We start from the raw sequence: 26,653 nt of genomic DNA, 5'->3' as shown, positions 1-26,653 counted from the left end.
AAGAAATGATAGCTTTTCTTCTTTTTGTTTTTCATGGTGACATCTATTGGCCATAATTTGTGGTTCCGTGTGATGCTGACAAGCCAGAATTATTAGGACAGAAAGGTAAAGGAAAGGAGATGAAGAAAAAGAGCACAGGAAGAAAAAAAGGACAGGTAGGGGGCAGTATTTTATCATACAGCAACGTGATACTGGTTTTAGCACTTAAAAATAGATTTTAAAAGCTGTACAAGCCACAGCTGACATCATACTTAATGGTGAAAGGTTGAATGCCTTTCCCTTAAGGTCAGGAACAGGGCAAGGATGACTGCCCTTGCCACTTCTATCCAACATTGATCTGGAGGTTCTACCAGGGCAATCAGGCCCGACAAAGAAATAAAAGTCATCCAGGGTGAAAAGAAAGAAGTAAAATTCTATTTTTACACATGATATGATCTTATACATAGAAAATGCTAAGGAACCCACCAGAAAAACTGTTAGAACTAATAAATGGGTTCAGCAAGGTAGGAGAATATAACATTGATATATAAAATAATTATATTTCTATATACTTGAAATGAACAAAACAAACAATGAAAATGAGAAGATAATTCACATGTTAAAAAGAAATTGGAACCCTACCTCATATCATATACAAAAGCTAACTCAAAATGGATCAAACACCTAAATATAAGAGCTAAAACTATGAAATTCTTAGAAGAATATATGGATGTAAATCTTCATGACCTTGGATTAAGTAATGATTTCTTAAATATGACATCAAAAACATAAGTAACAGGGGCTCCTGGGTGGCTTAGTAAGTTGAGTGTCTGGGTTTGACCCCTGAATCAGGCTCTGTGCTGTCAGTGCAGAGCCTGCTTTGAACCCTCTCTCCTCTTCTCTCTCTGACCCTTCTCTGCTCATGTGTGCACTATCTCTCAAAAATAAAAGCATTAAAAAAACCCACAAGTAACAAAAGAAAACATCGATAAATTGGACTTCATCAAAATTAAGAAGTTTTGTGCATCAAAGGACACTAGCAAGAGCATGAAAGGACAACCTACAGACTGGGAGAAAATAAGTGGAAAGCATACAGCTGATAAGAGATTGATATCCAGAATATATAAAAAACTTCTGTACAACTCAACAACAACAAAATCCAATTTAAAAATGGGAAAGGATCTGAAAAGACATTTCTACAAAGAAGATACAGAAATGGCCGACCAGCTCATGAGAAGATGCTCAACACCAATAGTAATTAGGGAAATGCAAATTGCAACCACAATGAGATATGACTTCAGACAGAATAAGCAGAAAGACATATAATAACAAGTGTTGGTGAGAATGTGGAGACATTAGAACCCTCTTACAATGATGATGGGAATGCAAACAGGTACAACCACCTTGGAAAACAGTCTGGAAGTTCCTCAAAATGTTAAACATAGAGTTATCATATGACCCAGAAATTCTCCTCTTAGGTATACACACAATGGAAATAAGAATACATGTCCACACAAAAATTTATACACAAATGTTCATTGCAGCATTATCCATAATAGCGGAAAGTGGAAAGAACCCAGATGTCCATCAACTAATGAATGGATAAATTAAATGAGATATATCATTACAATGGGATATTGTTTGGCAACGAAAAGAAATAAAGTACTTATACATGCTACAATATATATGCATGAGAACATAATGTGAAGTGAGAGAAGCAGTCACAAAAGACCACATGGTGTATAATTCCATTTATGTAAAATATCCAGAATAGGCAAACTATAGACAAAATAGTTTGGTAGTTGCCTTGGGCTGGGTAGGGTGGAGGTGGGGTGAGGCTGGGGGCAATGGGAAGTGACTGCTACAGGATACCTGGATGGGGTGATCAAATGTTCTCAAAGTGACTGTAGTGATGATTTCATAACTAAATATACGAAAAAAAAAAAAAAACTTTGGATGGTATACCTTAAATTAGTGAATTGTATGGTAGGTGAATTTTATCATCAAAGATGTTATTAAAAAAGATACATGTGTGTATAATACTTTAATTTTGAAGATTAAATTTCCCCTGTTAATTCTCTTCTATGTCTGTCACAACAATCCACGTATTCACTTAGATGATCTATCCACATATTTCCATGACCACTGTCTTAGCTTTGTTGTATGTAACAGACTAGACATACTGGTGATGAGCAGGTAGGTTTTTTTTATGAAACCCATCCTTTTAGAACATTTAATTTAAATGAAAAAAAATAAAGAAATGATAACACTAAACTACCTTTTTTCTCCTTCATTGTAATCATTACATCACCTTCATGAACACATCATTTCTGTGGACCACTAGCAGCTTTATCCCTAGTATTGAATATATTTACCATAAATCTACTTCCTGAGGGAATACACTATTGCTTTCAGTAGTACATTTATAACAGTACTCTACAGAGTACTATACAGTACTCTGGTAGCTCCATAATTTCTTTGCTACTGAAAGTCTAAATGTTAATTATAATTAAACCCATGGCAACGGAGAGAACTTAATGTTTCAATTATTTTGTACTTACCCCTTTTGAATCAATCACTCCGGGTTTCGCATTAAACTTCACTGTCTTCAACCGGGCACGCTCCTTTCTTTCCACCCTAAAGAAAATTGAAAATAAAGAGTCTATCACGTGGCAAGGCATTTATGATTAAGTTCCTTATTAAATGAAGAATATCTCTTCTTATCCTAAAGCTCAAATAAAATGTATTCTAAAATATTTCTGTTCCTTTGTTTGGTATAAAAAGTCTTGGTATAATGTCTCTAAGCAGCTAACACATCCTTGAAACTTTTGTGTTACATGTACTGAGAGTCATAGTGATTGGGGAGGGGGGACAAAGGGAGAAAAACTAATATTTGTTACTTAAATGGCTGAATAAATCAACCAAATATCTATTATAATAAATCACAATCCATAGAGATGGACATGTAAAGTGGAGCCCAAATAAACTTTTCTCTTCTCTGTTCCCCTCTGCAGGCCTTGCCTCTCCTACCCTTTTCTTCTCATTTCCTTTTTCTTCCCTTCCCTTTAGGAATGAACACTAGGGGATTTACCTTCACCTTAAAACCAAACATGTTATAGATAATCTTGAATTTTTCCTTTTCCCCAGTGCCATTTTCCTGTCATCTCTGCACATTTCATCATTGTACCTGCCATTTCATTCATTCATCAAATACTCATTGAGTGCCTACCCATGCATCAAGCAAGGAGCCGGGGAACAAAGGAAAAAAAAAATCAAAAAGCATGGCTGTAATAAACACACAGGACTGTGCTTCTGGTAGGCACAGAGACATAAAGACAGACTGATAATGCTGCACTGTAAGACTGTTGACAGCAGTGGGGCTTGGGGGAGCATCTATCTCATTGGAGGGTGAGAAGGCGGGGTAGAAAGAATTGAGGTGGGCTTCTTGGAGGAGGTGTCAATTTGAAGGATGTCAAACTTGAAGGATGGGAAAGAGCTTGTCAGTAGGAAAAGTTTGGGGAGAATTTCCCAGACAGGAGGAACAACACATAGCATGACCTGAGGGTCTAAAAAAAGCTAAAGACTTTGGGGAAGGTACTGATACAGGCTATACACAGGATGGGATATGAGACAGTAAGACAGTGAAGCCTCCTTATACAAGATAACCATCTACACTAAGGACTGGGGCTTTAACATTTTTTCAAGTTTACTTATTTATTTTGAGAGAGAAAGCATGAGTGGGTGAAGGACAGAGAGAGGGGGAGAGAGAGAATCCCAAGCAGTCTCTGAGCTGTCAGCACAGAGCCTGATGAGAGGCTCTAACTCACAAATCATGAGATCATGATCTGGGCCAAAACCAGGAGTTGGCAGCTTAACTGTCTGAGCCACCTGGGAGACCCGACTTGGGCTTTTTCCTTGGGGAATCCTCAGGAGTTATTAGAAGATATAATGTGGAGAAGTGATAGAACAGATTAACATTTTAAATAAATAACCCAGGTGGTGGAGGAAGATAGACTGGAAGAGGGAAGGGACTGTGGGAAGCAGGAAGTCCATTTAGAAGCTTTTGGCATTATTCAGGCAAGAAACAATGAGGTGGAGGAGAGGGAAGGGTTTGAGAAATAGTAGTAAAGTAAAATTGGTAAGACTTGTGCCTATTTGAAGGATGGGGTGGAAAAAAGAGGAAAAGAGAAGCTAAGTACTTCCTTGATTTTTTGTTTTTTTGAGCCTCTCCAGTCAGACATGAATACTCCTTCCTTTAAGATACAACAGTACTTATTTGTATCTTCATGTTGGTATTATCTCTTGTTCCCTTGTGTTTATTTTCACAGTGTACATACAAAGCTGCATGCTCCTTGAGGGCAAGTCCACATTCTCACTCTACAGCATATTGTAGTAAGACCTCAGTAAACAGCTGTTAACTAAAATAATATGCGGTGCATTGTTTTAACTGGATTTTTTATTTAAATATGGCTGGCTCTAATTTCAAAAATGGGGAAAGAAAAGAGAGAGAGAAGAAAAACCCTGAATCTACAGAAATGAATGGTTTATGAAATCTAAATTATTCGTAGATCAATAATTAACAACATATTGCTTTTTAACTGAGAGCTCTTTTGTGTTTCTAGCTGAAACACAGTGCAGATCAGGGTTTCTATAGTTACAGGGCAGAGTTTCAGAATATATTTCAGTGTGAGAGGAGAATATTTGAGTGGAAACAGCTGAACAAAAAATTTCATATCTAACCTCAGATATTAAAGCAATATGTTTCACTGAGAGTTTCTATTTGCACCCAACAGACAACAGTTGGGAACAGTACAAGGAAGACTTTGGATAAGGTAAGCTGCCAAGTGGAAAGATGTTCACTGAGAAAATGCCTGTTCTGAGCTACTTCAGCTTTTCTCAGTTTTAATCCAAGAGCAAATGTTAATTCATATTCATCTCTTCGAATCCTTCTAAAACTGTTGTTACAGCCCTGACTTTATCCTGGCTTCGTTGCATTAACCAGGCTGATTATGGAAAACACTGGTACATTAGATGATGCCAAAATGACACACAGAGGATACATGGTTTTGATCAGGCTATGCAAAAAATTCTGTCCAGACCCACAGAACTCACAGGGCTCCAAACATATATTAGGCTGAATTTGGGATTCTACGAACTATTTGGATAGACTATTCTAATTTTTACCCCCTGGATTCCAAGTTCAACCTTTTTTTTAGATTTCTTAAGAAATGTCTCCATTAGGCCATCTTTAGTGGTTCATCCCTTAAATGGGTTGCAAAGAATGTTATGTCAGATGGACACACACACACACACACACACACACACACACACCTGTTATTTGCTATGGTTTATGATTAATCTTCAAAGAGGCCATAGAAAAAAGTAAAAAACAATTTTTAAAGGTGGCAGGGTTTTGGCTCACTCATGGAAGTGAGGAAGTCGGAAAGTTTTGCTTTCTCTTGGGATTGAAAATTTCATTAGTCATGATAATGAGAATAATATAAGTGGTGGCTGAAGCTTTAACACATAATTATTAGCAAAAAGATTCCTTTACATTTATATCCTCTCATTTGGTTCCCATGATAATCAAGTGATGTAGGTATTACTGACCCCATTTTATGGCTGGGAAAGCTGACACTTGAAGCTTGCCAAGTTTAGAAAGTGGTAGGAATAAGGGCCTGAGCACACAGCTGCTAAAAGCTAACTTGACTGCCTCTCCACATCTACTTAGTTTGAGAAACAGCATTCAAGGATCTTCCACGGCTTTCTCCACAATGGGAATTCTCAACACAAATGAGATTTTGGATGGGTCATACACGGTTTTAAGGTCAATACATTTCTTCGGAAGTTTTCATTAAGTTTTTCACAAATGATAACCAACCCCCTCCCTTGAATCCCCATATCCCAAATGTCCTGAATTAAATAAACCATAACTGAATGCAAGTGTATAATCATTGAGCTAACACCATACCATAAAAGGCTGGGCTTAAAGTTTAGAATAAATTTTAACACAGAAATTTAGGTTAGCTAAATGACTATGTGCAGCATTATAAATATTGAATTACATGATAAATATTGAATGAGTTTCTCTCCTTTGCAGTCTTTCTGCATTCACTGCAGGCCCATCATTGTCTTACTTTCCCTTCACAGAGGGCCATGTTGATTACCTCTTTCAGTGGTAGCAGTGACTGTGGCTTATGTTTTCTCCTAGCTACCACAGGACCTTCCTCTCTTCTAGTGCTTCTTGAGTTGCAAGAGGATAGCTTATCGCTCAAATGAGAGGTAGGGCTGGGAAATAGGGTTCTCTATAATGCTGTGTTCTTTCAGGCACTAAAAGCTCAAAATATGAAGAAAGGAAAACACCTATCATTTGAGTATGCACAAAGTATTCGATGTTGTACTTGGCCTATATTATCTATAACTGTACAATGATCCAGGGTCTAAGAAGGAGCTGGGCATAGAGTAGGTGCTTAATAAATCTTTGTTGAATAAATGAATGAATGAATGAATGAACGAAAGCATGAATAAACCCTCAAGGAGCATTCTTGACTTGGATGTGAAAACTAAGGCTCAAGAGTCACTTCACTTGCCCACACAAATGGTGTTTTTCATAAAAAGTTATTTACCATTGCATGACTTTTTCACTTGGCAAGAGTCCTTATAAAAGTTTAGCATTACCTTCCTTAATTGTGTTACTAAGTAAGATTCCTTTGGTAGATATACGTGATATTAAAGTCCTCAGATCTTTACCTAAGGAAATGGTGGACCACTTGTAGAGAAAGACTGAATTGAAATGAGAAGTACTACCTTACTTTTCTCACACTCAAGAGGCAAGCAATTAATTAGATTGTTTAAGCAGAAATAATCCTCTCCACCCTAGTCTGGTCACTGACCAAAATCCTGAAAATATAAACTGGATGGCAAAGTCTGAACAATCAATTCTGACAGCTAGCTTCTCCAGGGAGTTCCAAATAGTCATGCTTCAATGGGCCCAACTGTCTCCCTCTGCCCTCTCACCCATTCCCCATCTGGCATTTTCACGTTCTGGCCAAACACATAATGAGGTCAGGCTTGGAGCCCTGGTGGTGGGAACATCACTAGGTTCTGGGTGTTCCTGTGCTGTGCTCTACAAGGATGGAAATGTCACCCACGTTACTGGCCACAGGCTTACTGTGAAAGCTAGGTGCCTAAACCTTAAGGCAATGCTAGCGACACGCTTGTTATCTGAGAACCTAGGTGGTCATCACTGAGGGGCAATGACTAAAGACTGGGATTAGCAGACTGTAGAAAAGCATCCTATCTTGGCGACTCACAAACTACCTAATCTCAGAAAGCAGTGATTCTATGCTAAGAGTCCAGGTTTTAAAGTCACACAAACCTGGTTTTGAACACTGCATTTGCCACTTACTCTCTGTGTGACTTGGGCAGGTCATTCAGCCTCTTAGGATCTCAGGATTCATGCTGGTAAACTTAGAGTATTGACACAGACTTCAGAAAATTACGGTGAACATTAAATGAGGTAATATGAGAGAATTGGTTAGCACCGTGTCTGATACATATTAAGACCTCCTAATTGACAATTCTAATATACCCTTGGTGTAGTGGAAAGGCATGTGGTCTTGTTTTCAGAGAGACGTGGGTTCAGCCAGTGGCTGGTTGTTCATCCTTGGGCAAGTTACCTGACTTCTTGGACCCTTGGTTTCCTTACGAGGCTTTTGTGAAGATGAAATGAAATTATGTATTTGAAAGCACCTGGCACAATACGTGGCTGGTGCTATCATCCAATGGAATGCATCTCTCTGTCTGGTGTCCTTTCACATCCCTTTGCCCCTGCTATGGACTGAGTGTGTTTGCCCAAAATTCATATGTTGAAGCCCTGGTGCCTAGTGTGATGGTATTTGGAGGTGGGGCCTTTGGGAGATAATTAGGTGGGGAGGATGGAGCCCTCATGAATGGGGTTAGTGCTGGTATAAGTAGAAACATGAGAAATGATCTCTCTGTTAGCCATGTGAGGGTACAGCAAAACGACCATCTGTACCCAAGGAAGAGGGCCCTCACCAGGAACCCAAACAGCCAGTGCCTTAAATTTGGACTCTCCACTCTTCAGAACTGTGAGAAATAAATGTCTATTGTTTAAACCTTCCAGTCTATGATATTTTGTTATGGCGGCCCAAGCTGACTAGGACAAGTACCTTTAGTTAGAAATAGCCCTCATTAACCTAATCACACTGTAGCTAGGCACGCTGTGTTGTCCCACAAATGTTGGGCTCCAGAGACAGTGACCTAATGACAGCGCTTGGCACACAGACACTGCTCAAACAATGTTTGCTGAATTAAATTTTGTCGAGTTTTATTTTTGTAACTTTGGGAGGAAGGATTACGTATAAGTTAAAAGTATCAATTCTGTAGCCTGGATTCAAATCCCGGTTCTGCCACTTACTAGTTGGACAATTTCAGGCAAGTTAATTAACTTCTTTATGCCTCAACCTCCTGGTTTGTAAAATGGGCACAATCATAATATAACATCTCTCATAGGGTTATGATGAGGTTTAAATAAGTTCATTGTAAAGGGTTTAGAACAGTGCCTAGCATGCTCTTGGAGTATTTTGTTAAATAAAATTTCTTTATCATCTTCAAAAAACAGGAGGAGGAAGGCAATAATTATCATACTCTCCATCTTGGTGTAATTGGGATGATTAAATGGAATCATCAATAGAGAAACATATTTGTAAAGGGTGAAGTCATGCCCTGATGTCACCCATTAAGAGATTTTCCCAGATGAGCTCTTACTAGTTGAATTATACTCAGAAAAGGGACTATAAAGGAATTAAAGATTGAAAAATGAACCCCAATCTAATAGTAAATCATATTTGAGCAGCTCCCACTTATTCTGAGCTGTTGTTGTAAGATGCTGAATGTAGTGTGAAATGAGAAAGCCTCATTTAAAAGTAAAATATTAAAGAACAGGCCTAGGACAGGCTCATGACAGATTGTGTGTGTGTGTTTTATTTTAGAGGGAGAGAGAGAGAGAGCAAGCAAGGGAGAAGGAGAGAGAAAGAGAGAGAGAGAGAGAAAGAATGAATCCCAAGCAGGTTCCAGAGCCTGACATGGGCCTCGAACCCATGACCCTGGGATCATGACCTGAGCTGAAATCAAGAGTTGATGTTCAACTGACTGAACCACCCAGGTGTCTCTCATGATAGATTTTAAAGTCCATGCATAAGAACTCTTTGTGAGGTAGGATTATAAGTGACTTTTATTTCTTTTTTATACTTTTCAAAAATTTCCCATTTTTCTACAATGAAATATGTTACTTTTATAAACACATAAAACAATAATGATAACATTTTTAAAAAAGATTTAAAATCCTAAGGAGAAAGTTGGCAGAAACTCATTTATAGCCATAAGCACACCCACACGTACACACACATGCACACACATGTACACACATACGGAGGGGGAAGCTACTGCAGCATTCATGAGATAGAATGCAAATACATGTCAGCATTAGAGTCACTAGACAAACTTCTTTTTCAGGCTAGCTGTAGTATGGTTGTTAAGATGGTTTTTATCCAAACTAGGGGAGAAAGCCAACTTAAGAATGACCACCAGCAAGTAGAAAATTACCTCAAGAGGCATAGCACTGGGAATGTTCCTTGTGGGGGAAAATGATGTGTAATTGAACAAATGAAGGGCTACTGACAAGACTGGTTAGAATCACAGAACCTCTGGGTTGGAAAAGGCCCGAGAAATCATATAGTTCAACACTCTATCCAAACCTCGAATCCTCGATGCTAGATCTTCTATTACCAGAATCACCTGGATGGATTTACAAACACATTCAGATTTCCAGGACCCCCTCCAGATGGACTGAATTAGAATATGTGTGTGTGTGTGTGTATGTGTGTGTGTGTGTGTGTGTGTATGTGTGTGTGCATGCACTCACAGGCACACACGGAGAGGAGGGTCAGAGAAGGAGGGAACAGGCACATCTAAGCTATTTTTTAATATAAAAATTTTTAAATATTTATTTCTGAGGGACAGAAAGAGAGACAGAGTGTGAGCAGGGGAAGGGCAGAGAGAGAGGGAGACACAGAATCTGAAGCAGGCTCCAGGCTCTGAGCTGTCAGCACAGAGGCTGACGCGAGGCTCAGACTCATTAGTCGTGAGATCATGCTGAGCCACCTAGGTGCCCCATATCTAAGTTTTTATAATGCTCCCTTGTTATGAAAACTATTGTTCTAGTTTGCTATCTTCCCAGGTAATCCATACCATCTCTACACAGCTGACTAGTAAAAGAATTTCTTTAAAATAAGCTGAAATCTATTCCTTCCTTGACACCCCACTTTCGTCCTTGGGGCCATATTCAAGAAGATAGCTCTTTCTTCTACAGAGCAGCTTCTCAGACAGCTCTGATGGATTAAATCAAAGCAGACCAAAATGCGTGTTGCCTTGACTTTTTTTTTTTTTTTAAGTAAACGGAAATGGAGAAACAGAATATAAACTAGTGCGGAGAGTCCATGCTTTGAATATATAACCTTTGAGAAAACACTACAAGCCACAGTTTAAACTCAGAATGTCCTCTCAAAGCAATGTCAGGCAACTATTCTGTGCCAAAAGGACGCTGGTGGGAAGGAAATTCCTCCATGGTGGTGATGACTAGAAGCTACTGGGACACATGGGAGAGGTGGCTGTTCTGAAGTATATTCCTGCCTTTCAAAAGCATAGTGGAAGAAAGGCTTGGAAGAGAAAGAGCATGGTGCTCTTGACATACAGAACTGATTATCTGAGTGAAAGTGGGAGTTGTGGGGTGGGTGGGGAAAAGGAGTAAGGAAAACAGTAAAAAAGTGATAAACCCAGTCTTAGGCCTCACCCAGATGTTCCACAGCTCATATTCCAAGCATCTGAATTTGGCATGAAGGTTTTTAATTTTTCCCCCATCAGTAGTTGAAGGTAATACATAGCTAGGACCTTTGATTAGTAAATCATACTTTATGTGGCTTTCACCTGACCTTTCTGTAAAGCTATCTGGTAAATCTGAACCTCTGGAATAACACCTCTGAGTGTTTAAGTCCGCATACATGCTGATAAGATAATCTTGAACATGTGGATGCTGGTAAATGTTTTAGGGAGGTGGTGGAAGCAGATCCCCTTTCTTGCTTTATGTCTTACCAGAGTCACCAGCTTTTGTAAATCTTTAATATGAAAAGAACAAGAATACTTAATTCATGTCACCTGTCACCACTGACAATTTCCCTGCAGACTGACTATCCCACTCAAATGGTTATTTTATAAACAGTTTGTCTTATCTTCATCTTCCCTCATTTCCACTCCCTGGATAGCTGAAAAGCATACAGTCTGAAATAGAAAAGGCAATTCTTACCTCCGTTTGCTAGGGATGACCCCCATCTCTTCACTGTCCCCTTCCAGTGTGACTCTTCTGGCTTGCCACCACTCATCATCTGAGGCGTTGATAACATGGAGAATATCTCCATACTTAAAACTAAGTCCTTGACTTGGCAGCCCACTGTCCTTGCTCTTGTCATAGTCAAACATGGCTCTGTAGAAATGACAAGAGAGAACGTTGTTAAGAACCTCTGGAGCACAGATTTCGGATTCATCATTTCGATTACCAAGTCTTGCCCTGAGAATCCATCATCCATTTGATACCAGCTCCGAGGCCTGACTCCCAGGACTGCAGTCCACATTCCCACTGCTGTGGTCACCAGTTAACATTGGTTCCTGCTTCTCCTTGGAGGCTGCAGGGACAGCCTACAGACTCCTAAAGCTGGGGTACTGCTTCCTTTCTTGGGGACCATCATATGTGGCAAGGTGATAATGGGAGATGTGGAAACACCTGAGATGTTTTCCCTCCCACTACAATTGAAATTTAAAAGTCACTAAAAAGAAGGAAATAATGAAGAGAAACATGGGCATCTTTGTGAATGAAACATTTTGTGCTATGAACAAATCCTCTCAGATGTATGTATCAGTTCACAGAACTCTTTCTTTTATAATAGGGAGAAACGGTAACAACTTAAGTGCCCACCCATAGGTGACTGTGATCCTTCCACCCACTGGACTACTGGACCATTACTGAAGTAGAAAGGTTGCAGTTCCATACCTATATTGTGAACCTGAAACTAATATAACCTGTATGTTCATTGCACAGGAATTAACATTTTTAATAAATAAACTGCAAATTAAAACCACAAAAGCACAAATAAAAGATAAAACAAATTGAATGGTTGTAGAGGTTAATAAAATAACATGAATAAGTGGTCAAAATGCAACAATAAAAATATAATTACTCCTATGTTTATGTGTATGTATACAGATAGATCAAAATTATATGGATAAGACAAATCTTTTTGCTTCCACAGAAGGCTAAGCCTACTTCAGCACTGCATTCATCATTCTGAATTGTAATTCTTGCTTTATGTACCACGTTTCCCTCACTAAAGAACACGTTCCCTTTGCTGAACTGAACACTCTTATATGTATAGATTGGTGGGGCAAGGGAATTGCAAATAGAATTGAAATGATCGCCAAGACCTTAGTAGCTAGGTGTTGCCTTAAGTAGCTGACAGTTTGTCTCAAGTCTTAGATTGCCTACCTCCTCTCATATCCCCCTGCCCTCACAAACCACCACTGCACACATACAATTTCTCAGGAGAAGCAGATTTTGCCACCTCTCTGCTTATTTCCCTTTGATTCCATTCTGAGAATTTCCTTAGAGCATAACCACTATGCAAGCAAAATTAGATAGATCTGGGGAACAGATTTTTCTAAGATCACTGAGGACCAAGTATGGTTCTTTTCCTTTCTTCTTCTTTTCCCCCCTTCTCCTCATGAAAGAAATGTCACATCTGCTGTCATGGCAACCAAAAAGAGCTGAAGACAGCATGTAGAACTCTCAAATACGTTAGAAAAATCTGAATTACTTGCAACACAGCTCTGTCTTCCATGAACTCTGTACCCAAGTAATGGAATAGGAAGAGAGTTTCTCCGTCTAAGTTCCCAGAATGACTCATTTCCACCTTGACCATCTGCATCTTCCCTACTGAAGACTTTGGCAAAGCTCTACCCAGGTGAAAGGGGGTTGAGAGAGGGCAGAGGTCCACTTCTGACACTGTCACTTCTCTGGCTGGGTGGTGTGACATAAATTAATTAACACTCATGAGCCACAGGTTTTTGTAATGCAAAATTAGTCCAATAACTACTTTCAGACAGAGCTGCTATAAACATTAATAAGACATATGAGGCAGCCAGCTCACGGTGAGTGCACTGTAGCAGCGTGTAGCAGAGCGGTTAAGAATAGACTCAGGGGTCACACTGTCACGGTCATTTCCTGATTCTACTGCTTCTTACCAGTTATATAGCTGGTTTTCTGCATAAGCTACTTAACCTTTCTGAGGCCTCAGATTTCTCATACATAACAGTTATGATGACAACAGCAATGGTAACAGTACCCCCATCATAAAATTGTTGCATGGATGGAATGTCACGTAAGGTAATACATGTGAAACAGAGCACGCACAGCAATGCCTGGCACATAGTGACAATCATCAAGTTTCAACTGTTATTATTTTCTTCGCTGTCCCCTTTGAGTGGATATCCATAAAAATCCATTCTATAGATTCTACTCTGGGTTAACATAGTAAGCTTGAGACTGCTATCCTTAAAAAAATTTTTTTTAATGTTTATTTATTATTGAGAGACAGAGAGAGACAGCATGAGCAGGGGAGGGGCAGAGAGAGAGGGAGACACAGAATCTGAAGCAGGTCCCAGGCTCTGAGCTGTCAGCACAGAGCCCAACATGGGGCTTGAACTCACAAACCGTGAGATCATGACCTCAGCCGAAATTGGACACTTAACTGACTGAGCCACCCAGGCACCCCAAGATTTCTATCCTTAAAAAGACCTTCCTACAAGGGTGGCTCATGGCTGACATCTGGGAAATTAGATTTTGGTTCTATTTCCCATTAAGAATGGCTCACCATGCCTAAACTATGTATAAACAACATTTAAGGTGAACATTTGTTTTTCTTCTGTGAATCTGGAATTGTGGTATGTGCCAGGCAGAAGTTGACTACATGACCAGTCCCCCATATAAACCCTGGACCGTGAGGGGCGCCTGGTTGCCTCAGTCAGTTAAGTGTCCGACCTCAGCTCATGTCATGATCTCATGGTTCATGAGTTTGAGCCCCGCATCAGACTCTGTTGTCAGCACAGAGCACACTTTGGATCTGGATCCTCTGTCTCCTTCTCTCTCTGCCCCTCCCCCCCTTCTCTCTCTCTCCCTCTCTCTCCCTCTCTCTTTCTCTCACATACATACACACACACACACACACACTCTCTCTCTCTCTCTCTCTCACTCTCAAAAATAAACAAACATAAAAAAAGATAATAAAAATAAAACAACCCCCCCCCCCCACCGAACTTTGAGTCTTTAATAAGCTTCCTTGTAGACAACATTTATACCTGCTGTCACAATTTGTTGCTGGAGGAATTAGGCATGTCCCATGTGACTCCACTGGGAGAAGGCTCTTGGAAGCTTGCGCCCAGTTTCCTCTGGATTTTGTCCCAAGCTCCTTTCCCTTTGCTGATTTTGCTTTGTGTCCTTTTCTGTAATAAATCATAGTCCTGAGTATGTCTATGCTGAGTTCTGTGAGCCTTCCCAATGAATCATCGACCCTGGGAGTTTTCTTGAGGGTCCCCAACACTCTATAGATTGCAAATCATTTTCATATACACTACCTCATCTGTGACTCAATCCATTCTGATAAAGAATGTATGATGGATACAGCATTATCCCCTTTTTACAGATGAAGGATAGACTAACCTCAGCATACATGGCTTAGAGTCAGCAACTTCAGGCTGCAGCTTGGGTCTCCTGACCCAGAGTCCTGCTACAATGCTCTTCAACTTGTTCTCCATGACCCCCTCCCCCGAAACCTGAGAGGTGGTGACAAGGTGGCAAGGATAATAACCATGATGGCTACCACTCCTTATGCTCATATTAGGTGCCCTGGCACTTTGTATCCATTGTCTTATTTGACATCATAACAACCTGAAGGTAAAAATTAGTATCCTCATTTTACAGACGAGGAAAGGAAGCTCAGGACGGTAGGGCACCTGCCCAAGGTCACATGTACACATGTGGTGGAGACTGCACCTAGAATATGGTCTGTCTGGCTCCAAAATCCATGTTCTTGGACATTTCATTGTGAGGCTCAGTTTTCCAGCCTGTTATCCTCTGGTCTTGCTCACAATTTAGCAGTACCAGGAGTTTTTATCCTCTCTTCAGGGCTGACCATCCTCTCCCACCCTCCCCCCCAAATCCCCAAAGCTCCCTTACTGATCACTTCTTGTCCCAGTATTTTTTAAAACAAATTTTAAATGTTTTATTTATTTTTGAGAGAGCACAAGTGAGGGAGGGGCAGTGAGAGGGGGACAGAGGATCCAGGGCGGGCTCTGCACTGACAACATCGAGCGATTTGGGACTCGAATTGCAAGACCATGACCTGAGCCTAAGCTGGACGCTCAGCTGATAGGTGTCCCTATCACAGTGTTCTTGTTTTTTTTTTTTTTTTTTTTGTTTTGTTTTGTTTTGTTTTGTTTTGTTTTTAGTCCTAAGGGTCTTTGAACCTCTGGTTTAGCACCAGGCTCTTTATGGATGTCAAGCCATCAGGAAAACTGACAGGTGGCTGCCAAGAAGGCAGGCTCTAGGGTGAGACTGCTTGGGTTTGCAACTTTTTGACCATGTGAATTTTAAGCAAGTTACTTGGCTTCTCTGGGCTCCAAGTTTTCTTAACTGTAAAATTGGCACATAATAACAGCACCTACCCCAAAGGGATGTGGTGAGGATTAAGTAAAATAATATATGGAAAGTACTGTAACAGCAGCCTGGCACTAGCGATTGCTCAATAAATGGTAGTTACTATTACTCTTATCATTGTTTTTCTGAAAAATGTGCTGGCCTTGACTCAGGGAATCTGCTGGGACTGTGGCCCTTAGTAGCTGTCTTGTGGACTGTGTACAAAAAACATCTAAAATATCTCTCCAACCTCAGAGTCCAGTTCAGCACTGGGCACAGAGTAGACCCTCAGTGTCAGTCCGTGAAAATGTTTCAGATGAACTTTGAAAGCCCCGCTTCTCTCAAGCCTGTGTCCTTATGTGTAAGGGAGGGGAGTAGAGACTGTTCTGGTGGTCCTCACCGGGCCAGACATTCAATCTACTGTGCTCTGTTCTAATTCCCAAGAATCCTGGAGGGAAGGTTTCCCACTCCTGCCTTCAGCCATAGGTATCCTCGCAGAAGGGGCTCACAACACGTTCTTCCTGAGTTCTGTTTATCTCAGACAATCTGCCGCTCTAGGATTACATGGATTTCAGACTTGTCAGGCCCCTGAAAACAAGCAGCTGATACATTTCAGTGGCTTCTGGCTCCTTTGGATATTAATGGATCTTCATGTCTGGGAAAAATGTTACAGTGCCCCATCACCTAATTTAAAAAGCGGTAAGCTGTTTTTAATTTGTTTTATGTGCTAATTCATCAGAGCAACTTTTATAAAATGCCATTAAGACTCACACTTTCCACCCAGGGTGCTTTTAACAAGTCCATTAGACAAGTAGAATTAGACAGGAATAATGCAATGACTCTCCCATCTCTCCTGCCCCTCCTGCATTTCACCATGCGGTGGCCCTTTGCCAACTGGGGAAGTCTAATAAGGGAAGTGAAGAGCTGCTCGTTCTCATGGCTGTGTCACATGACTGAGACACCTGACAATTGATGGAATTTGTGCTTCTTAAGTGGCCTACAATGTGTGAAAGACTATATTTTTACCTCATCCAATGTACTGGCCAGGCAAGGCAGCATCTGGATTATATGCCAAGCTTTGGAGAGAGAAGAGACCTAGGTTATGTCCCAACTCTGCCATTCCTGCTTGTGAATTTGGGGCATGTTACTTAACTTCCTAGATGATCTCTTCACCAGAGATCATCATTCCATCAACTATGAAATGCAGAGAATGATGGTTTAAAAAAATTTTTTTTCAATGTTTTTTATTTATTTTTGGGACAGAGAGAGACAGAGCATGAACGGGGGAGGGGCAGAGAGAGAGGGAGACACAGAATCGGAAACAGGCTCCAGGCTCTGAGCCATCAGCCCAGAGCCCAACTCGGGGCTCGAACTCACAGACCGCGAGATCGTGACCTGGCTGAAGTCGGACGCTTAACCGACTGCGCCACCCAGGCGCCCCCAGAGAATGATGGTTTTAAGTCAAAAGATTGTTATGAAGATATCACTCTAGGGTGACGCATGAGAAATGCCCAACACACACACAGAATGAGTTCCACTTTGTTATTATTCTGACAACAATTTTGCCAGGTAAGCCTTTTTTATCTCATAAAGGAAATGAGACCCAAGGAGCTGAAATGAAAAAAAGCTAGTAAGTAGCAGAACCAGGATTCAAATATAGATAGATGTGTCTGAATCACAAGCCCATGCTCCTGACTGTAGAATTCAGCCTGGAATTCCTGATAAGGAATGTTGTCCTTAGACCTCATCTCCAGAGATTTCATGATTTGGTGATTGCATTTATAATGACACCATGGGCTAGACATGAGGGGACAGGCATGAGTAGTTTACTGAGTGCACAGTTAGTTCTCACAACTACCTCACAGTACATGGATTAGCCTTGTACTGCAGATGAGGAAATATAGACTTAAGCAATATGCCCAGTGACATATCAGCTAGCAAGTGATAGGGCAGGACTGAATTCAAGACCTGTTTGCCTCCATCATTTATGTTATTAAAAGCAAGTTGCCATATTTAAAAGCCTTGAACTAAAGCCTAATTACCAGTTGAAAAATCCAAAACCAAAAACCAAAAACACCCCCAAAAAACCTAACCCTCCCACCCCCAAAAAACCCTGTCTGACTCTAAGGCTTGTGGACTTGCTACACCAACCCATGTGTTGTTTTTGCAAGGAACCCTCTCCAATCAAAACCACCCGTATTCTCTATTGGGCTTAGACTGCAGTAATATTTAATAATCATGGACCATAAGAGCACATGTGTTCTCTGTGTTGTTCAGAGGACTGAATTTTGGCTGACCCACTTTAAGACTGGTATAGCAAAGAATCACAAGGGTGAAGAGAACCCCCAGGACCATGCCGGTAAGAACTGGAAAAATTACTTGATGTGTCTTGTGGTTATCGAAAATATGGTAGGGAAAATAATTCCCTAACCCCTTCTTTGCAAGGATGTCCACACCTCAATCCCCAGAGCCTGCAAATATGTTACCTTATGTGGCAAAAGGGATTTGCAGATATTATCAAAGTTAAAGGTCTTAATAGGGGGAGAGTATCCTTGATTATCTGGGTGGGCCCAATCCAATCACACGAGTCCTTAAAAGTAGAAGAGAAGGCAGAAGAATAGGTCAGAGAGCTGTGACATGAGGGGTACATGACTGCCATTACTAGATTTGAAGATGGAGGAAGGTAATTTGTCATGGAAGCAGTAGAAAACTAATAACAGAGGACAAGGAAGAAGATGGTTTACTAGAAGGCAGATAGAAGGCAAAGGCTACCAGTTTGATGATCCTGTTGAAGATTCTTTGGAATAAAAACAACTACTCAACAACTATAATAACAGCTCACTAAATGCCTATTATTGGCCAGCCATGTGCAAAGTACCTTTGTTTTACATAATTTTATCTTACTGAATCCGTGTAAATAGCTTATAATAGAAGTATGATGATTTCTACTTTGCAGATAAAAAACGTAAGGCTTTGATTTGTTAACACTTATACTTTATCCAATTATCACAAAAACCCTATGAGATAAATACTATTGTTCTTATGTTCAAATAAGGAGACTGAGGCACAGAAGTGCAGCCTTTTCTTTCTCTGAGGTTGTAAAGCACTTTGCTTGCACCTCTCTTGGGAAGCCTACAATGTCCAGTCTTGAATGGGAATGTGTTTTACCTCCTTTATTGGATTAAAAGCTACTGAAGGTCAGAGGCTCCCGGGTACAGCTTCTGCACAGAGTCTTTGTAGATGCTTTATAAATGAACAAATCGAGGTGCCTGAGTGGTTCAGTTGGTTAAGTGTCTGACTTTGGCCCAGGTCATGGTTTCCTGGCTCGTGAATTTGAGCCCCACGTCAGGCTCTGTGTTGACAGCTCAGAGACTGGAGCCTCCTTCGGATTCCATGTCTCCTTCTTGCTCTGCTCTCCCCAACTTGTGCACACATGCTTGCTCTCTCTCTCTCTCTCTCTCACAAAAATAAATAAACTTAAAAAAAATAATTGAACAAATCAACCAGTAGGTTACTTCCTTCTGTGCTGTGAACTTGTTTGGGCTACAGAAGACTTTGTTTCCATGACAAATTTAAGACCCACGAAGTGGAGTGCTTTGACCCAATTTCCTTAGTCTTCAGAAGTTGAGGCTTCTGCTTGATTAGAGGAGACTTGGTTCTCACCTCTCTGTGCAGCAGGAGAACGAACAAGAACAGCGGAAGATAAAGTCTGCTCTCTGCTGCATCCCACTGTGCCTGACTTAAGTGGATGTGTTCCGTTGTTGATGTAAGCAGCTGAGGATAGTGTAAAAAGTGTAGACATTGGAGTAAAAAGACACACTCAAGTGAGTCCACCTCTTTCTAGCTGAGTGTCGCTGAGAAAATCTGTGGATCAATCTGAGTCTTTTTTCATCAATGAATGGGTTTAATCTTTCCTAGGTCTCAGCATATTTGGAGAGATTGAATGAGACAACATAGGAAAAGTCTTTAGCACACTAACTGCCAACCAGTAGTTCCTTTACTTCACCCCTTCCCTACTATAAAAATGAGCGAGTTATTTCTACAAGTATTGGCAGGAGATGATAATATGGTGTTTTTAAAATACAATATAAAAATACACATATAGTAAACTTTCTCAAAACATTTTCCCACTGGGGGGATGTGGAAAAGGGATCTGCACTGGGAGCAGAGGGATCTGTACTTTAGGTGCTATCATTTTTTAAATTCAGCCATTTCCAATAGTTTTTCCTTCTTTTTATTTTTTTAAAGTTTATTTATTTATGTTGAGAGAGAGAGTATTCATGAGGGAGGGGCAGAGAGAGAGAGTAGGAAAGAGAGAATCCCAAGCAGGCTCCGCACTGTGAGCACAGAGCCTCAGTTGGGGCTTGAACCCACGAACAGTGAGATCATTACCTGAGCTAAAATCAAGAGTTGGATGCTTAACCAATTGAGCTACCAGATGCCCCTAGTTTTTCCTTCTTAAAAGCATTCATTTGCCCATTCACGAATCTAATAAATGTTTCAAAAATAGAGATGGCACCCTGCAAGTAGATAGAAGCTTGGATGGAATTAGGAAAGCAGGACTCTGGTTCTGGCTTCAACATAATCTCACTGTATGATCCTGTGTAAATTTCTTTATCTCTTTGGGCTCCAGCTTCTATGTAATCAACAGGTCAAAAGCACTTCTTGAAGCACGTTTCAGCTATTATATTCTATGCCTTTGTCTAGCAAGGCACTGTTGGGGACTCAGGTTAACCTTCCACGTGGCTGGGGGCGCCTGAGTGGTTCAGTCGGTTAAGTGTTTGACTCTTGATTTTGGCTCAGTTCATGACCTCACAGTTTGTGAGTTCGAGCCCTGTGTTGGGCTCTGCTCTGACAGCATGGAATTTGCTTGGGATTCTCTCTCTCCCTCTCTCTCTGCCCCTCCCTGGCTCGTTCTCTCTCTCTCTCTCTCTCAAAATAAATAAATTAACATTAAAAAAAATCTTTCCATGTGGCTGATAGTATGTGTGTCTCCGAGGATTGTGTTTGCTTTGTGTAAATCCCTACTCTGTGTCATCTCCTCCACCAATCCTAGAACCTCTTTTCCCCTCCCTACACCCTCACTGGGAGTTAAACACCCCTCTCATATGCTCTTATATCACATTGTATTGTGACTTTTAATCTTTGCAAATTCTAATTTGTATATGCATGGGGGGGAAGGAGAGGCTCATATTCATCCTATCCCCAGGGTCTACCACAAAGCAGATGTCCAATAAAAGTTATTTTTTGTTATTAAATTTGTCACCTATTCTTCTCATAGGGCAATTCCTGGAATTCAGTTGTTTACATTCTTTCCTAGAAGGCAGGGACAATTGGCAACAATAGGTAAGAAAAGCCTGTGCAGCATCTGGCATTGGGCTCCCTATCTTTCTTAGGACGATGAAGATCTGTGCAATTTTCCTGTCTCTCAAGTCAGAACACGTTCTCTCAGGGAAGAAGGCAACACACAGCTCTGTATAGACTACTTTTCATGTCTCCTCGAGGAGCCATAACATACATACCCCTGTGGATCAGTCATCATATCCAGACCGACTGAAGTCTACTGTGGCCACTTAATTTCCCATCTATTTCAATAATGAATTAATTGTCCATAGTGAAAAGGGTGGCTGAATCCACCAGTGGAACAGTTTTAGTGGATAACACATTAGCTTCTGTCAGTCCTTGCCAAGAGAGCACTAAGACGCTGTCTTTGAGTGATTACTGAACACAGTAGGACTTACAATGTGCCAGGCACTGCTCTAGGTATTTATTATCCATGATTCATAGATACTCCTTAAAGTGCAGGCATTATTACATTTTATAGAAGGGTAAACATGCACTGTGGTATCACATGGGTTATGCCATGTGATCATTAATAACCTTATAAGGCAGGTTTGTCCTCTGGAAAGATACTCTTCTCGGGGTGCCTGAGTGTCTCAGTTGGTTAAGCATCCAACTGTTGATTTTGCCTCAGGTCATGAACTCATAGTTCGTGAGACAGAGCCACATCAGGCTCTGCACTGACAGCGTGGAGGCTGCTTGGGATTCTTTCTCTCCTTCTCTCTCCGTCCACCCCCCTAATATATAAATAAATAAATAAACTTAAAACAAACAAAAAGATGCTGTTCTTATCATGCCAGACTGTTTCCTTCTATGTTTGGAGGATATTGGGAAATGTCAATTTCTACTGTACCCAATAGGTCAGGCAGTCACTGTCATGACTGGAGATGGAATTAATTGGGCACCAATGAGAGGTCCTTACAGCCTGGGCCTCTCCACAGTTGTGGCAATTTGATGATAATCAGGGAAGAAGCATTACTTCCAGGGGCAACAACTCTCTCTCTCTCTCTCAGTCTCTCCTGAGTCATCAGTGCTCTCCATGCCTTAGGGACACAGTGTGAGCAGACTTCCTGTGTCCGGAGGCCACTGTGTTGATCATTTCAGACAAGTAATCATTAGAAGCTCCAGGGACGGGTCCCACTCCAGCTTGCTTTCTCTCTCAGGGTGTCCTAGCAATCTGTCAGGTTGGTTTACATGGCAGTCCTAACTGACAGGACCTCATCTGAGGGAAGCAGAGGCAAGTCTGAACCTGCCAAAGGCAGGGCTCCACAGACCATGGCGGATGGTACTTCAGATTTCAGGGTTGAGTGAGGCTGTAAAAATTAATCATCTTAAAACCATTGTCTTTTCCCCCAAATGCCATCAGCCAGCTACTCGGAAATTGAAATATGGGAAAGGGAACATGGCCAGGATGAATAGCCCAGGCTTTATGACAGTTCTGAAAGCTTTTATGTTCTGGCCTTGTTTATCAGGCAATCAAAATATATTAATCAAGATATTACATAAAGGCTGACAGAGCCCTGACTGCAGCCTTTTGTTTCTGATCCAAGCTAAAAATGTATATCAGTCGGATAGTCTTGGGTTCAAAGAGTAGCTCTGCCATTTAACCAGCTGTGTGATTTTCATCTCTGTCCCTGGGTCTCCAAAGATGCAAAAGGAGGGACAAGATCCCTGTCCAATAGAGTCCTTATGAGAATTACACATATAAGACATTTTAGAACCTAGTAGGCTCTCAATATTTGTTAACTGAGCCTAAAGTCTAAATTCCTTTCCTGTAAATTCCATCCCTTTTTTCTAGTGTTGCTCACTAGAGCACAAACAAAGCAAGCCTACCTCTGCTTTCCAATAACACTTTAAGTATTTACTGACTGACAAGTAATATCAGTTGGCTTGCCACCTGGTTTAGAAGAGATATTGGAAAAAGTTCATTTCTCTCATGAGCATATGGAAAGGGGAAGAAAGACTTCCAAGAACATTTGACATGACTACTCCAAATCCTTAATGGTAGTGTATCAGGGTTGGTAATGAAATTCATATATCACGAAACCAGACATTTGGACAAACTTCTGAGCTCACTTTTTTGTCTACCAGTTTTCAGAAAACTGGATGGGAACAACAGGCCTGGATTGAGGGAAAGGATGACCCAGAATTAGGGAAAAAGTCACCTCAAAATCTCTCCTATGTCCATAAATGCTCCCATTATCACTTTTTGAATGAGGACACATAAGATAGAAGATGGTTCCATTCTCATCCAGGTAAAAATACTGAGTTCAGAATGTAATTTAACTTCCACTTATGGATAAGAGATAATAGTCATTTAATGCACTATCATTTACAGGGTGCCTCCTATATGCCAATCACTGTGTTATTTGCTGAAGACTCAGCAATGAACAAGGGGCTTGCTTCCTGTTCTTACGGATCTTAATGGTGGGTTGAGAATAGAGGTAAGGGCATATTTATTCAGCTACTCACACATTCATTTATTCATTCAGCAAATATTTATCAAGCATGTACCAATGATGATATTAGGATCTTGGGGTCTATCAGTGAATGAAAACAGACAAAAATTCTGCCTTCATGGAACTTATATTTTCATGAGAGGCCATGGAAATCACCACACAGCATAACAGGAGTTGATACTTGCTATGGAAAAGGTTAAAAAATAGGGCAGAGTAAGGGGTATCAGGATTTTTAGACAGGGTAGAACTGTGGTAGTGGTGAAGGTTGCATTTTTTGGGTGGGTGGGGGTGATCAAGGTAGGAGTCACTGAAAGACAGGTGAGGCAAGGCTTGAAGGAGGTGAGGGAGTTAGTCATGAAGATATGTGAGGACAGTGTTTTAAGAAGAGGGAAAAGTCAGTGCAAAGAACCCAAATATAGTTAGAAGTCAGTGCAATATATGCTATCATATGAATTAGTATGGGAGACTACAGGATCATAGAGCAGGAACCCCCATCAGGTGCTCAGAAAGATGCTGATGAATGGATAGTTCTCCCAGATCTACTAGCCTAGAGGCAGCAGCACACCTACCCACCCCACCCAACTGAGCAGGTGTGTCCTTCAGGCATTCTCCTATGGGAACCTCATCTCTAACAACAGTCATCTCACACCTTGGGGATTCTGCTTCTTCCCTCAGTGTTTCCTGCTTCCTGCCTCTCTTTGGAAGCAGGCATGTGAGCGGGGCCATGGAAAACCTTCCCTTCTCTCAGATGCTCTATCACAACTCACCATGCAGGGGGAGTATTTCAGCCAAGAATTTTTCTTAACATTGTTTAAAAAGTCAAAGCACTAACTAGATAGAAACAAGCATTTTGTAAATTTCAATCCTTTCTATGAAACTCATAACTTTCTCTGCAACCCCTGTCTGAGTCTATCCAGAGATAGGCTGAGCCTATTCCTTCTCTGTGCCAGGTTGCTACCTCATACAAGGTCTTGTGTTTGCACTCAGCAGGCTACATTTTAGTTGGTTTGCTGTGGATCTGTTTTCTCTTCTAGACTTCTCAGTTTCTGAGGGTTAGGACAGAGTCTCATTCATCTGTGTATCTCTCGAATGGAGCATGGAGCAGGAGGTGCTCACAACACAAGGCTAAATGGAATTGAACTGAATTCAGAACCCACACTGTGTGACCTTGGGAACATTACTTCATCTCTTCAAGTCTCTTTTGGTTACCTCACCTGTAAAATGGGATTAAAAATACTATATTTTATCAATTTTAAGATGTACCTTTTTTCATTTCCATCTCTCTACAGTTAGGGTGCATTGTATCTTACCATCAGCGCCATCTCATAATTGACAACATCTCTCCTTTCTTGGGATGTGCAGAGTGCATCTTACAATCAATGACAACCTAGATTCACTGGAAAGTGTAGGAACTGTCTCACAGGCTCTTGTGAGGATTAATGAATTATGGATTAAAAAGCCCTCAGATCAGATCATGAGCTGCTCTTATTGTCATACATTATGGGTCACATAGGGTCATCCCAACTTTTACTCTCCTGTACACATTTTTCTTTTAAATAACCCCCTGTAGTATCCTCTGTTCAGTGACTGTTCAGAAAGTGCTGACAGGCCAAATGCTGGGCTGTAACCTGACTTGCTTACGGAGAGTTCTGTTCAGCATTTTTCTTAGTTGAATGATGTGCCTGTAGGAAATGCCCCAGCTCTTGTGAGTAGTGTAGGAATTTAGGGAAAGAAGATGGAACTAATGGTATCCAGAATATTAATGTCTATGCTTTTAGTCTTTATAGTTACTGTGAATATTAGTAGCATTTACTCCAATAGCACAACTGTTTAGTGCTAATGTTTTCAAGCTGAGGCATTTTCTGTATGCCTAGTGTAAGTCCATCCATTCATTCATAGTCTATTGAACACCTACTACATGCCAGGTAACAGGACAATGGGAAACTTCCCAGCTCTGCCATTTACTTGTGCTGTGGCTATAGGCAGTGTTTAAATTTTGTTTCTTATGAACAGATTCTTGTGTAAATTAAAGACTAATTCCTGCCTGCTATGAACTGAATGTTTGTGTCCCCACAGAATTCATATGTTGAAACCTCATCATGGAATGTGGGGCCTTTGGGAGGTAATTAGGATTGGGTGTGGTCATGAAGGTGGATTAGTGCCCTTAAGAATCATAAAAGAGTTTGCTTTTTCTTTCTCTCTACCATGGGAGGGTACACTGCCATGGGAGGGTACAATGCCATGGGAGGGTACAATGGCAGTCTGGAACCTGGAAGAGGGTTCACCCCAGAACCCTACCTGGATCTCAGACATCTAGTGTCCAGAACCATGAGAAATAATTTCTGGTGTATATAAGCCACCCAATCCATGGTTGTAGCAGCTTGAACTGATTAAAATACTGCCTAATAGACATTGTTGAGATTAAATGAGGTAACACATTTAAAACTCCTGCAACATGGTGCCTGCTGCATAGAGACATGGAAAGCTGCAAGAATAATATGTACTGGCAATGAAAACTATGTTATAACTCAACTTTCATGGAGTGCAGGAATTAATTAGTCCCAATTTGCCTTTATATTAATATTGATCTATCTGTTTAACATTTATGTGGCTCTTACTAAGTGCCAGACCTGTTGCTAGTCTTCTATTGGCAGTAAGTGCTGGGGGAGCTTGGTGTAGAGATATTTTCATGGGATAGAGTGATGGGCAATGGGCCTTGCTCTCCCTACTGCTGCTGGCATTCCACTTGGTAAATTGATCAGATAGTCTTGTGGGACTGCTCTAAGGCAGCCAGTACATAACACTTTTAAGTGTCTGAAACCATGCATTCATTCTTTTAGTCATAGTTAATGGGTGCCTATTGTGTGCCAAGGTATTACACTAGGTATTGTTATTATAGTGATAAACTAAGAAAAACAAGGTCACTTTTGGAATTTAGAGGAAAGACAAATATAGAAGAAATAATTACCAGTATGACACATCTTAAAAAGCACATGGGAAAATAACCCATCAGAGTATGTGGTGGAGAGAAATAGAACATACCCTGGAGAGAATG

General features: G+C 40.8%; 1 protein-coding gene across 10 annotated transcripts in view; it reads right to left on the bottom strand.

The window, feature by feature from the left end:
• DLG2 (discs large MAGUK scaffold protein 2) overlaps positions 1-26,653 on the bottom strand; it is a 2,044,734-nt gene that overhangs the window by 57,496 nt on the left and 1,960,585 nt on the right. For all 10 annotated transcript variants that reach the window (XM_047877315.1, XM_047877320.1, XM_047877323.1 and 7 more), the window contains 2 exons: positions 11,363-11,539; positions 2,541-2,616 (listed from right to left, as the gene is read on the bottom strand). In XM_047877315.1, coding sequence (XP_047733271.1) covers positions 2,541-2,616; positions 11,363-11,539 — 253 coding nt within the window. The remainder of the gene's footprint in view (positions 1-2,540; positions 2,617-11,362; positions 11,540-26,653) is intronic.

Source organism: Prionailurus viverrinus, chromosome D1 (assembly GCF_022837055.1).
Source record: "Prionailurus viverrinus isolate Anna chromosome D1, UM_Priviv_1.0, whole genome shotgun sequence".
NCBI lineage: Eukaryota > Metazoa > Chordata > Mammalia > Carnivora > Felidae > Prionailurus > Prionailurus viverrinus.
The sequence above is the reverse complement of the archived record's forward strand: the minus strand, read 5'-3'. Positions and strand labels throughout refer to the sequence as shown.